The sequence below is a fragment of the Megascapheus bottae genome, chromosome 13, assembly GCF_031878675.1.
Source record: "Megascapheus bottae isolate mThoBot1 chromosome 13, mThoBot2.hap1, whole genome shotgun sequence".
NCBI lineage: Eukaryota > Metazoa > Chordata > Mammalia > Rodentia > Geomyidae > Megascapheus > Megascapheus bottae.
Window position 1 is genome coordinate 8,356,067 of NC_143521.1, and position 14,011 is coordinate 8,370,077.

Genomic DNA, 14,011 nt, shown 5'->3' on the forward strand with positions numbered 1-14,011 from the left:
CATGTAACCCTTTTACTAATTACAATAAAAAATGCAAATAAAATAAAATAAAGTCCATTTGGGAATGTGAAAAAAAAACAAAGCCAGCCCAGGCAATACAAAGCCAGAGTCTTATCTCCAATTAATCACTAGAAAATGGAAGTGGGGCTGTGACTCAAGGGTAGGGAGGTAGCCTTGAGCAAAAGAGCTCAAGGACAATGCCTAGGCCAGAATTCAAGCCCATTCCCCCACCCCTCCGAAAAAGAGAAAAGAAATCTATTCACAACTGGGTTCTGGTGGCTCACTCTTATAATCCTATTCAGGAGGCTGAAATCTGATTCAAAACCAGACCGGCTATGAAAGTCTATGAGACTCTTTTCTCCAATTAACCACCAGAAAACTTTAAGTAGCACTATAGCTCAAAGTTGTACACCAGTAGCCTTGGGGGGGGGGGGGGAGGAGAGGGAGAGGCAGAAATAGGAACAGAGAGAGAGAGAGAGAGAGAGAGAGAGAGAGAGAGAGAGAGAGAGAGAGAGAGAGAGAGAGAGAGAGAGAGAGGGAGAGAGGGAGAGAGGGAGAGAGGGAGAGAGGGAGAGAGGGAGAGAGGGAGAGAGAGAGAGAAATCTAGTCACAATGGAAACTAACAGTCAATTTCTTCCACAACTTTAGAACACATAGAGCAATTTCTCAATTACCCTGAGAGCATGTTTAGATGTAGTCATCTGAGAACTGACTTACCCTCAGCTTTCTCTGGGTCATGGCTGTTTCTAAGGCAATTTCTCTTAATGGATCCCTTGTGATATCAAGCATAGACGCTTTGATTGTGTCTCCTGGACACAGGCTCAACCGAGACTGTCGAAGGGCCATTCTGGCCTGCAGCTGCATCATTTCTTCTTCTTGCCGTTTTAGCATGATCTCTTGATTGATTAAGCTGCCCTCAGTGGATGTTTCATACTGTCTGTAAGAATTGGGATGAAAACTCAATGTTCAGTAAGGTAACTACAATGTATACAGGAAGCACATCCGTTTACTCTTAACTGAATTTAATGGCAGAACTGTTAGCAAGTGTCCCAGAGACTTGGAGAGTTACTGAAACCTGTATGCTTGTTGCCAGAAATCTTGTGTGCATAGTAACATCCTACAACACAGCAGCATTCACTTGTACTTTTATGTACTTCTCTGAACATCTTCAGTATGTTCTGAAGAGTACTTCCCCTGTGGGCCCTGTGGTTCTTCCTGAAATGGCCTTTTCTTTTTTTTCTTTCCTTTCTTTGGGGCTTGAACTCAGGGCCTGAGCACTGTTCCTGAGATTTTTTTCTCAAGGCTAGTGCTATGACACTTTGAGCCACAACACGACTTCCCATTTTCTGGTGGTTACTTGTCAGGAAAGTCTGGCTTCAAATCAGGATTCTCAGATCTCAGACTCCTGGGTAGCTAGGATTACAGGTGTGAGCCAACGGTAGCCCAGCTGGCTGTTTTATTCTTACAGGCATATACCAGTGAAACCCTGGAGGTGGAAAGAGGTTCTCTTTCATTCTCATTTCAGTTTCCACAAAACTGTTCACCCTATTCCTGCCACGTATATGTGATGAAATCCTAACATCCACTACTCTGCTTTGTTCTAGACATCTATTGTCCTATCGATCCATTTGTTAATGATTTAAGTTCCTGATTCATTCTTTTTCTTCACGGCCTCTACTGTCATCATTGTATGGTGACACATAGATTCAGGTGTCCCCGAACAGCTTTAGCCTGCAACTTCCTCTCATAGTTATGCTATTAACAATACCAGTGTTACTACTAAGCTATCCTAATCCTCCTCTCCCATTCTCTGCATATTTTACTTTTTGTAACTTCATTTACTACCATTTTCCTTCTGGGTATTTCCCTTCCCCTGGTCTATGTTGCTTGTTTTAATAATGTGATCTTTTACATACAACTGCAAGGATCAGAAAATTGCAGAACTAGCCTGCCGGATGTCACCGAGCCCTCAGTAATGGCCTGGTGACTCCTTTCTTCTTTCCTTTTCTTTTCCCTCTCCTTACACTACTGGGGTTTGGAACTCAGGCCTCATGCTTGCTAATTACTCTGTTGCTGAGACATAGAACTATTTAAAATCGTCTTCCTCCTTACCTTTTGAAAGATCTCCCTCCTTCTACTCTCAACTTTTCCTTGAGTTGCTCAAGGAAACACAAATCAATATAAGTGTTCTACTTAAAACATACAAGTTTTCCTTCCCAAGTCTCCCTTGCCTCAATCAGTTTTTTTCACTTCTTGAGAAATGTTCTCATGTTCTCTGATCACATAAAAGTAGGATTTTCTATCTTATTGGTCCACTTAATTTATCTTTAAAGCATTACTACACAATACTGCATCAGTTACTTATTTTTTATGGTTTATTATGTATTGCTCCTTTTTAGGAGGGTGCCCCCCCCACCTTTTGGCCCATCATGGGGCTTGAACTCTGGGTCTGGGTGCTGCCCTTGAGCTCTTCAGCTCAAGGCTACTACCCTACCCCTGGAGCCACAGCACCACTTCCAGTTTTCTAGTAGTTAACTGGAGATAGGAGTCTTATGGTCTTTAGTGACTAGTCTGGCTTTAAAATGCAATCCTCATATCTGAGCCTCCTGAGTAGCTAGCATTACAGGCTTAAGCCACCATGCTCGTGGATCTAGGAGTTTTTATTAGTTACAACTCTGTCTCTAGTATCAAAACACATATATGAGGTGGTAGATGTTCAATAATTTTTTTGTGATTGAATGACTGACTATATTATCCAATCAGTAGCTTAACCTCACTTGGAGATAAAGGATCTTATTTTAAGTTAATGAATCCAGAAAGTATGTATCACTGAAATATGAATAAATAAGCTGTTTGTAGTTTAAAAAGTCACCTCAACAAGCAGATAAGCTCAGAAGCAGTAAGAAAGTGCTAGCTGTAACATGCACTTCAAAAGTTAACAAGTAAGCAGTGTAGCAGTTCCTCAAAAGACTAAACATAGAGCTCCCCTATGACCCAGCAATCCCACTCCTGGGCATCTCCCAAATTGTCCAAAAACAAGGCCGTACTAAACCTACCAGCAAGCTATGTTCATTGCAAACATTATTTACCCTGATACCCCTCAGTACATGAATGGACCAAGAAGATGTGGTATATATACACAATGGAATTCTATGCTGCCATCAGAAAGGATGGCATTGCCCTGGTTGCAAGGAAATTGAATAACTTGGAAAAAATCATATTACGTGAAGTAAGCCAGACCCAAAGGAACATAGGCTCCATGGTTTCCCTCATTTGTAATAATTAGTATGTATCTAAGATTCTCCTAGCTGAGGAAAGCAATAATAGCTCAAAAACTATGGACATATGGCCATAAAGGATGAGGCTAAGCAAAGTGAAATCCAGGATAGGGAAACAAGATTTATCCTTGTGGTTACTGTTTTCAATGCACTATATGAATTTCTTTCCTTTTTTTTTTCCCCCTCTTTTTTTCCTTTTTCCCTTATGGTTTATCCTCTATTCTTGCTGCTATATCGCTGATACTTGCTACAGTGTATACATTTATATTGGTTTATTTGAATCAGAGAAGGGAGGAGGAAAAACAAGATGATGAGACCAAGGACAAAGGATGAGGCAGTGTGTAACAGTGATATAGTGATATTCACAAGACAATATATTAGAAGTGAACTTTACAACTTGGGAAAGATGGGGAGCAGGAAAAGTGGAGGAAAATATGGAAAAGGGTAACAATGTTTAAGAATTAATGTACCCACTGCCTGATAAATGTAACTGTGATCCCTCTATACAACATCCCAATAAAATAAAAATTAAAAAAGAAGTAATGTACTCACTACCTTACCAATGTAGTGTAAGCTCTCTATAACCACCCTGATAACAAAATTTAAATTAAAAAAAAAGTTAAATTTGTATTTGGTTATCTGAAATTGGATAGGGAACGGGGGAAAACAAGATGGGGGTGGGGAGGGGGGAAGGGAAATGAGGACCATGACATGTGAAAGGGTATCAATGTGTGGGAATTAAGGCACCATTTATCTGGCAAATATCATGTAACCCTTCTATTAATTACAATAAAAATATATTTAAAAAAAGTTCTGACAGAAAATGGAAAAAGAAAACACAAACTCATAGGAGAAATAGTAAAATTTCACAGTCAATAATAGCATAGCCAGCTGGGAGTTTTGCCTAGTGGTAGAGTGCTTGCCTAGCATGCATGAAGAGCTGGGTTTAATTTCTCAGTACCACATGCATAGAAAAGCTTGGAGTGGTGCTATGGCTTAAGTGGCAGAGTGCTAGCCGTGAGGAAAAAGCCCAATGACAGGATCTGAGTTCAAGCCCCAGGACTGGCAAAATAAAAAAAATAATAACAATACCATATCCTATATCATTATTAATGTGAGAAGTACAAATAGAATCCCCAGAGAGATACGATTTTACACTTTCTCTATATTGAAGGGAAAGAATATATATATATATATACATATATATACATATATGAACAATAAGCATTTGATGCATGGGGAAATCTTTAAGGATTGCTGATGTAAGTGTAACTCTGCACACTCTAAATAATTCGGTATTATATGGTAAACTTTAGCACTCATCATTTCTAGAAGATAATTTCATTCTGAAGTTTACACCTTAAAAAAAAGTCACATTTCTGAACCATAGAAATGTTTGAAAATTTTTCATAGAATATATGAAGACCTGATTGGAAAAGCTTAAAAATGTTTACAATACTTTGAGGGGGAATTAAGTTGTATTACTTTTCTTCAATAAAAATATGAATTATTATTAAAAAAAAGTTAACATGTAAAAAGACTTGGAGATGCTCTTTGGACATAGTTTTGAATATTCTTTTTGCTCAGAAATTACATATTCTGTTGAATCTGACTCACAATTTCCTGTTACTACCACCCAATCTCTTACAGAAATCAATAGCACTGTCTGGATTTGTTTTGTCATTTCATTCTAGCTGGAGGGAATGGAACTTTTTAAAATAAAGAATCATGCAACATTTATGAATACAGTACTGTTTATAGATCTCACAAATATGTGACCTAAGAACAGAATAGAAGTTCTTGATTGTATACTAGCATGTTAAGGATAGTATCAGCCACCTTTGCCTACATACAGGAAATTCCTGAATCCTTGCAGAAGGAATTCAGATAATCATTTGTTTCTCCTCTTCTTCTTCTTCTTCTTCTTCTTCTTCTTCTTCTTCTTCTTCTTCTTCTTCTTCTTCTTCTTCTTCTTCTTCTTTTTTTTTTCGGGGGGGGGGGGGAAGAGGCAGTCCTGGAGTTTGAACTCAGGGTCTGAGCTTCCTTTACTCAAGGAGAGTACTACACTACCACAGCACCACTTCCAACTTTTGCTGTTTATGTGGTACTGAAGAATAGAATTCTGGGCTTCATGTATGTCACGCACTCTGCCACTAAGCCACATTCCTAGCCCCTAGACAATCTTTTAGTTAATGTATATTTTTGTTTCAGTAGGACACAGAGTTGAAGGTGTAGCACTCTAATCTCAACAACAAACAAAATTTCATTTTTATTTTTATTTTTTGTTCGATACTGGGGCTTGAACTCCTTATCCCTCAGCTATTTTGCTTAAGGCAAGAAACCTTAAGACAAAGAGCTCCACTTCTGGCTTTTGGGTGGTTAACTGAAGGTAAAAATCTACTGAACTTTTCTGCCCCAGCTGGCTTCAAACCACAATCCTCAAAATTCAGCCTCATAAGTAGTAAGAATTATAGGTTTGAAGCATGGTACCTTTTGGCAGAAAACATATAAAAATCTATAGATTTTATACTGTAAGATAGCCTTAATAGTGTCTCTTTAAATAAGACATGGAAATCAATCAAAATTCATAGCCTTTTAAAATCTGGACAACTGGGGCCAGGACTTTGGCCTAGTGGTAGGCAGAGTGCTTGCCTACTATGCACAAAGACCCAGGTTCAATTCCTCAGTACCACATTCGTAGAAAAAAGCCGGAAATGGTGCTGTGGCTCAAGTGGTAGAGCTCTAGCCTTGAGAAAGTCCTCAACACTCAGGTCCTGAGTTCAAGCCACAGGATGGGGGGGGGGGGGGGAAGGGAGAAACTTGACAATTAATTTCGAACACATAATACTAGTAAGTCTTCCAGTTATCTCACCCCTTGTTTCAATGACCCTAAAAAGAACAAAACATTAACTATTCATAGGTTTTTCTTAAAGTCAGATATATAGAAGAGTAAATTCTAAAAGAAATTTTCCCACTATGTTTAAATAGTGAAACTCAGTATTAGGATCTTTTTGTTGTTTATATCCAAGTGCTTTTGCTTTATTAAGAAAACATTGCTGTAAAAATCAATGTTAATTCTTTAAATTAAAAAAATTAATGTCAATACTACAATAATACACCTGTAAATTGTTACGTTGAATGGCAACTCCTTTATACAACTACCTAAAGAAAATAAAAATAAGAGCCAGGCTTCTGCCTGTAATACTACCTATTTAGGATGCTGAGATCTAAGGATAGTGGTTCAAAGACAGCCTGGCCACTAAAGACCATGAGACTCTTATTTCCAATTAACCACCAGAAAACCTGAAATGGCACTGTGGCTCTAAGGGTAGGGGGGTAGTCTTGAGCTGGAGAGCTCATGAACAGTGTCCAAGCCCAGAGTTCAAGCCCCACCACCAACAAAAAAATAAATACATAAATACATAAAAATAAGCCAAGTGCTGGTGTCTCACACCTGTAATCCTATCTACTTGAGATATGAGGATCAGCCCGGGCACTAAAAACCATGAGACTCACATCTCTAATTAACCACTGGAAAGCCAGAAGTGGCATTGTGGCTCCAGGGGTAAGGCGGTAGCCCAGAGCTGAAGAGCTCAGGGACAGCACCCAGGCCAAGAATCCTAGCCTCAAGACCGGGAAGAAAAAGAAGAGGAAAAAAGAACAAACAATCAGATAACTTCAAGCATGATAGAGAATAATTAACTTTTTACATAATAGATTACTTAGTAGAAATCTACTCATGATTCATTAAACAAATTCTCACTGAGATTAAATTCTCACTGTTCCAACCTTTCAAAACAAGTAGTAGTCTTCCAGTAATGGAAGTTTGCTGTCATCTCATATTTTTTTTTTCTTGTCATGGGGCTTGAACTCTGGACCTAGGCGCTGGCACTGAGATCTTCAGCTCAAGACTACCACTCTACCATTTGAGCCACAGCAACATTTCTGCTTTTCTAGTGGTTAACTGGAGATAAAGGTCTCACGAATTTTCATGCCTGTGCTGGCTTTCAATCATCATCTCAGCCTCCTGAGAAGCTAGGATTATAGGCGTGAGACATTGATGCCCAGCTCATAAATTTTTGTAATGCTCTATCTTCACTATCTTGACTATTGTTTTGTATTCCCATGGACAGTTTTTTTTTAAGCAAGCAAAAATATAATTAATCAGAAGGAATTCTAACTTCAATTCTGTCCTTTCATTCCATTTACTTGAATGAATTTCTAAGAAAAAGTGAAGCAAAAACATGAGAAAGGGAAAAAGAAATGACAAAAGTATAAGAATATAAATAAAAATCTACTGGATTCTTAAAAAAAAAAAAAAAAACCAAAACAGTAACATCGTTCACTCTTAGTAAAGTATCGCTATCAATAAAATCTGTGATTACTCTTTTCACTTGACATACCTTGGTCTCTGCAATTGTCCTTGACTTGGGATTTCATCTAACCCTGGGAGACCACTGCTGGATTCAAATCTCTTTGAAGCTTCGCTTCTTCTTACTAATTGTGAATAAAATGAATAAATAAGTTTAAAAAAATGAAGGCATTCCTATCCAAAATTCATGTAGTAGACATTATAATATAATCTGTGTACATCACAATCACACAACCAAATTTATGACTGGCATTATTTTTTCTTTTTCTTTTTTTTTTTAGGAGCCCAGTTTGAACTCGGTCCTCAAGATTGCTAGCTAAGAATTTTACCACTCCAGCCAGGATCCAGTACTTGGCAATTTCTCTTACAAACTACTGATTTTTTTTTAAAGGAGGCAGGGGGATCGTAAGTTTCTTAAAATCATTTTGCTTTTTTGGGGGTACCTCTCACCTTGTCTGAAATCTGAATCAGAAGAAATGATAGATGGACTTTCACTGGAGGTACTGAAGATATCACTGTAGTAAGGTTTGTATCTTCGAACTGGTTCTAAAGTGATTTTAAAAAACATCAAAAGTAAATTTAAGTAATTAAAAGCAAAAGTAAAAGTAAATTAAGACCTTCTTTTTTAAAGGCACATTTAAACTGGTGGGGCCAGAACATTTTATACATTTCTTTAAAATTACCAAATCATCAAAAGGCAGTATTTAGAATTACCTGTTAGGTGTTATTGGGGATTGGAAATCCAAGGATACAATCCCAGAGACTTTAAAATCAGAAAACAAGTTAACAAAACCCAAATAGAGAAAACATGTAACATGCAGAAAACCAATAACCAACAAGGGAACTGTATCATTTCATAATCAGGTCAGAAACCAAACTAGAAAGAGCTCAAAGGACTAGATAAAAGAAGTTGAAAAATCAAGCTTTCTTTTTTTTTTTTTAAAGAAGTTTAAGGGTTTTGTTTTTTGAAAGGAATATAAAAGCATACAGAGTGTTTGTTTCTTGTTGGCACAATGGAACCTTTACACATGATTCCAGGCACTGAATAGTAAATCTGCTTTTCAAGTTGCAAAGAGGTGGTGTGAAAAGGGGATGAAAACTGTGATGAAGGAAACATAAGATGAAGAAAAAACACATATGGGATGCATGCACACACACACACACACACACACACACACACACACACACACACACACAATCTTTCATGTGGCCAGAAAGATTTATATAGGCCAAAATACATTAATGTTCGTGGAATTGATTAGTATTGTGGCTTTTTCTTGGCACTGGAGAAAGAAAGTAGTCTGTGGGAAATTTGTAGGACTGAGGAAGGGCATGGCATTAATGGTAACAGGTAATCAAAACAGGTGGGATTTTCTTTTTCAGTACGTCTGCAAATTTGATCACCAAGACTTCACACATGAATTATTTGTGGTAGAAGGTATGTAGTAGAGATTGTAAAATGAAAAACAAGTTAATGATAAATGAAATAGTTAAATGCATTGTGGGAACCAGGCTTGTGGAACCAGGCTGAGAGAAGAGAGGGTGTGATGAGAGAATGCTTTAATAAACAAAGGGGAACGGAAGGACAGTTGGACATGGTAATGTTTACCTGGAAAACAAGGTACACTTCTATAGGTAGTAAACATAAATATCCAGCAATACTCTAATAACTGATGGAGGTTTGCACTTGAAATCAAAGTACTTTTTTTTTTTTTTTTGGCCAGTCCTGGGCTTGAGCTCAGGGCCTGAGCACTGTCCTTGGACTTTCTCAAGGCTAGAACTCTACCACTTGAGCCTCAGCACCACTTCCAGCTTTTTTCTATATATGTGGTACCAAGGAATCGAACTCGGGTCTTCGTACTCTACCACTAGGCCAAACCCCCGCCCCAAAGTACTTTTTATGACATATTCTTCATATGACTTTATTCTACCACAGAGAAGTCTCGAAGTAAAATAACTTCAAATTCTCTGGGTTGATGTGAATGTGACTTGAAAGTCTCATAGAGAATTTAAACCACAGTGTGATTCAGACATCACTTTATATTTAATAACACTGCAGTACACACAAGTTAAAGGGTTATTTAAGAACAAACTGTTATTTTTAAGGGGCATCAAAGTACTTTTGCCTTATGGTTACGGAATCGTTATGCTAATGGTTTCTTTTGTTTTTATTTATTCATTTATTTTCATGCTAATGTTTTGTTGGGCTTATGCAAAGGCACTACATTAAATTACAACTCAGGGATTGCAACTTACAGAATAGTAAAAATCAGGCCAAGGAACAACACAAATTCAAAGAGGTAATATGGTAACACAGGAATAAAGTAACACAGGAAGCCACAAAGCTTGTTCAATAAACTGAGTAGACAAATTTCAGTCAGTTTGGAAGTTATGCTTTGCAATTACAACTTCATGCCCTATACTAAGTAATAACTGAATTTTTGGTTTCATAAGTATTTCTGCAAAATCGGTGCAAGTTCACAAACTTCAATTATTTGCTGGTATTGCTACAATTGTTCTTATACCTTATGTACAGATATATCTTTTTTTGCATGTTTTTTCTTCAAGTTATTGACAGTACTATCAAACTATTTCCAATCTTTCATCTTTCTACTGTAAGATAAATGTAATTTTGACAAATCCCTTTTAAATTTTATTTATTTATTTATTGCCAGTTCTGGGGCTTGAACTCGGGGCCTGAGCATTGTCCTTGGACTTTTCTCAAGGACAGAGCTCTACCACTTGAGCCATAGCATCACTTCCAGGTTTTTTTCTATGCAGGTGGTACCAAGGAATCAAATCTGGGTCTTGGTGCATGCTAGGCATGCACTCTACCACTAGGCCAAACTCCTGGCCACCTTTTTAAATTTTAATAATAAACTGTATTGCCTTGATGGACTCTTAAGACTGTAAATTTTGTTCCTAGTACCTCACCTATGAGGGGGTGTAGTGTTGCTTTATGGCTTTATACTAGTAGAGGTTTGATATTCTTGGTATACCAATTTGATGACTGATTTTGCCCCTGAGGAGTAGGAAGATGTTTTCCTTCCAAGAGTAGGGAAAGACTCTCGAAAAATCTCCATTAATTGAAATAATATGAATCTACTTTATAAACTTTTTGCATTATGGAGCCTATTTTTTGAAAATGCTCTTAAGCCACATTTGTGTTATATAATGGCATAGTAGATAAAACCAGATTAAAATTCCTTTGTAATATTTACTCCTCAGTCATGCTTACAAAAACTTTATAATAAGATTAAAATTCTAAGCTAAAATTTATTAAATTCATTTTTATGAAAAAAATCAAAGTTTTTTATAAATATGAGTTTTCTATTCAAAATTAAATAATGAATTCAATGTTTTCAGTAATTATCACAAAATGCCTTTACAAAGAACATCTTTCATGAGTATAAATGATGCAGAACATTTTCCATGCTAACAGATCATCTGGGCAGGAACATTTCTTGGCTTTGAGATAGCCTATATTTATAAAGGTGTGTAGTTGGCACTAGTTAAGCAGACAGAAGTGGTTTTGTCCTCAGTTCTGATCAACAAAAAACAGGTAGGTTTTATATAATTTTCAGTGAAGCATACTAAAATTACTCTGCCTTTCGAAATATCCAGATAAAACTAACATACTTTTTAAATCTGTCTTTGAATGTCTATCCTACCACCTCAGATTTTGTACAGATCCCATGCAAGTTGTATTATTCAGGTGATTTTATAAAAGCCCAACTATTATGAAAATGTTCTAAACAGAAACAGAACCAAATGAAATCATTAATCTTCATACAGTCATTGCAAAGTATCAACAAACCGGTGATTACCAAAAAGATGTTTCTCTACGTTTACAGAATATTACATAATAGCTTAAAAAACACATTAAAAAAAATGTTTATGTGCAGCTGGACTCGAGTGGCTCATGCCTGTAATCCTAGCTACTCATGAAGCTGATATCTGAGGACTGCGGTTCAAAGCCAGCCCTGGCATGAAATTCGGTGATACTATTTTTTTTGTGGGGGGGGGGGGGTGGCAATGGGGCTTGAACTCAGCCTGGGTACAATCCCTGATCTCTTCAGCTCAGGGCTACGGCCCTGCCCCTAGACCTGGCCATTGTCCCTGAGCTCTTCTGCTCAAGGCTACCACCTTACTCTTGAGCCAAGCCCCACCTCCTATTTTCTAGGAGCTAACTGAAGATAAGCGTCTCAAGTCCTTTTCTGCCCCGGCTGGCTTTGAACCTTGTTTTTCAGATCTCAGCCTACGGAGTAGCTAGGATTACAGGTGTGAGCCACCACACCCTGCTCAAAAATCTGTGAAATCCTTATCTCCAATTAACCACCAGAGAACCAGTAGTGGCCCTGTGACTCAAGTGATAGAGGACTAGCATTGAGCTGAAGTGCTCAGGGATAGCAACCAAGCTTTGAGTTCAAGCCCCACCACCAGCCAAAAATAAAGAAACAAAAAAGAGAAATTTTAGTGTTAATTTTAAAAAAAAAAAGTCCCGAGAGCAGCAGCCTGGGGGGGGGAGGGGCAGTGCTGTACATGTGGCTCTTTCATTGAAATCTTGTGCTTAAAGTGGAAATGTTTTTAGCTTTTACCAGACAATTGTAAAATGTATTTGCTTTCTGTGTGGGGAAAAAAAACCCTCAAAGGTCTCCTTGATATGTGTATAATAATTCCAAACAATACAATACTCAGGTACTCAAGGTCACTGGTGTGAACTTGGAGATGTAAATATCAATATAGACATAAATATATGATGGGATATATTCTATAGATATATTGATCTATCTATATAATAGATCAATATGTATCTATGCCATACAAAGACTCAGCTTAATTTTAATTATGTTCTTAAATTTATGTGCCAGTAATTGCATAGATTCCTTTCTTGAATACTTGTTTGTTAAAGATGACATTTGATATATGATGTAAAAAAAAATCAAAATCTTTTAATTAAAAAAAGAATGTCTTAAAGAATAAAGACTTTGATAAGACCTTAGTTATAGATTTTTGTGAGTAATATATCTCTGAAAATTGAAGAGCTTCTTTAATTTCTAGCACTATTCTATCATAATTAAAAATATTATTTTTCCAGAGTATAAGATGTAAAAACTTGACAAAACACGGGGCACTGTGCTTTGTCATACCTATACTCCTAGCTACCCAGGAGGCTGAGATCTGAAGTTTGTAGTTCCAAACCAGCCCAGGCATGAAAGTTTGTGACACTCTTATCTCCAATTAGCCACCAGAAAACCAGAAGTGGTGTTGTGGCTGAAGTGGTAGAGTGCTAGCCTTGAGCTGAAAAGCCCAAGGACAGTGCCCAGCCAGGCCCATACTTCAAGCCCCATGACCAAAAAAAAAAAAAAAAAAAAAAAAGGAAAAAAGCAAACAACAACAACTACAAAAAACCCTGACAAAACATTTTACTATACTTTTAATTATAACTTCATCCTGTAATCAAAGTTCACAATAACTCCATCATAGTATCTCTACTTACACAGTAATACTAAAAATCAGTTTTGCAGTAGATTAGTTTTAAGCCCTTAATAACTATGAGTCACAATTATAATCACCAAAAAACACACTTACGCTTTAAACATAGAAAATTGTAGCATATGACTGGGAACACTATACTTTATAAATGTTTACAACTCCAGATTTTGATTATGAAGATTTGCATAACATTCTGGGCATTCATAAAGCTACTTTCAGCCTACCATCTTCACATTAAAACGAATCCAAAGCAGTACAAACTGTAATCTAAAAACACTGCTTACAAACTACACATATTCAAGCTCAGACAGGTAACATTCAGAGCCTGGGACTGAGCCAACAGCAACAACAAGAATTAAGAACCACTTTGGGCTTGGCATTTCTTTATCTTCAATACAAGACTCTGGAGATGATGAAAGTTTGAGAAATAACTAAACTGAACTATAAAATGTTTTATATTGCCAAGGCACTCGCTGGTGGCTCATGCTTATAATCCTAGCTACTCAGGAGGCTGAGATCTAACTAAAGATAAAGGTTCCGTAGAAGCAGGGGCAGGAAAGTCCATGAGACTCTTATTTACAGTTAAACTACCAAAATACCCAAAACTAGAGCTATGGCTCAAGTGGCAAAGCACTAGCACTGAGCATAAAAAGCTTAGGAACAGCATCCAGGCCCTGAATTCAAGCCCACTTCTGACTTTTTCTTTATATGTGGTACCAGGCCTTTGTGCACTCTGGGTAAGCACTCTACCACTAGGCCAAATTCCTGGCCTCCTCTATCTTTTCTGCAGTGCTGAGATTGAACTTAGACACTTGACAGGCAAGCACTCTACCACTGAGAACCCATCTTAAAAAAAAAAAAAAAA

General features: G+C 37.3%; 1 protein-coding gene across 8 annotated transcripts in view; it reads right to left on the bottom strand.

The window, feature by feature from the left end:
- Ptpn13 (protein tyrosine phosphatase non-receptor type 13) overlaps positions 1–14,011 on the bottom strand; it is a 151,298-nt gene that overhangs the window by 91,229 nt on the left and 46,058 nt on the right. For all 8 annotated transcript variants that reach the window (XM_090343266.1, XM_090343265.1, XM_090343263.1 and 5 more), the window contains exons 7-9: positions 8,101–8,196; positions 7,682–7,775; positions 718–937 (exon numbers count right to left, since the gene is read on the bottom strand). In XM_090343266.1, the coding sequence (XP_090199392.1) occupies positions 718–937; positions 7,682–7,775; positions 8,101–8,196 (410 nt within the window). The remainder of the gene's footprint in view (positions 1–717; positions 938–7,681; positions 7,776–8,100; positions 8,197–14,011) is intronic.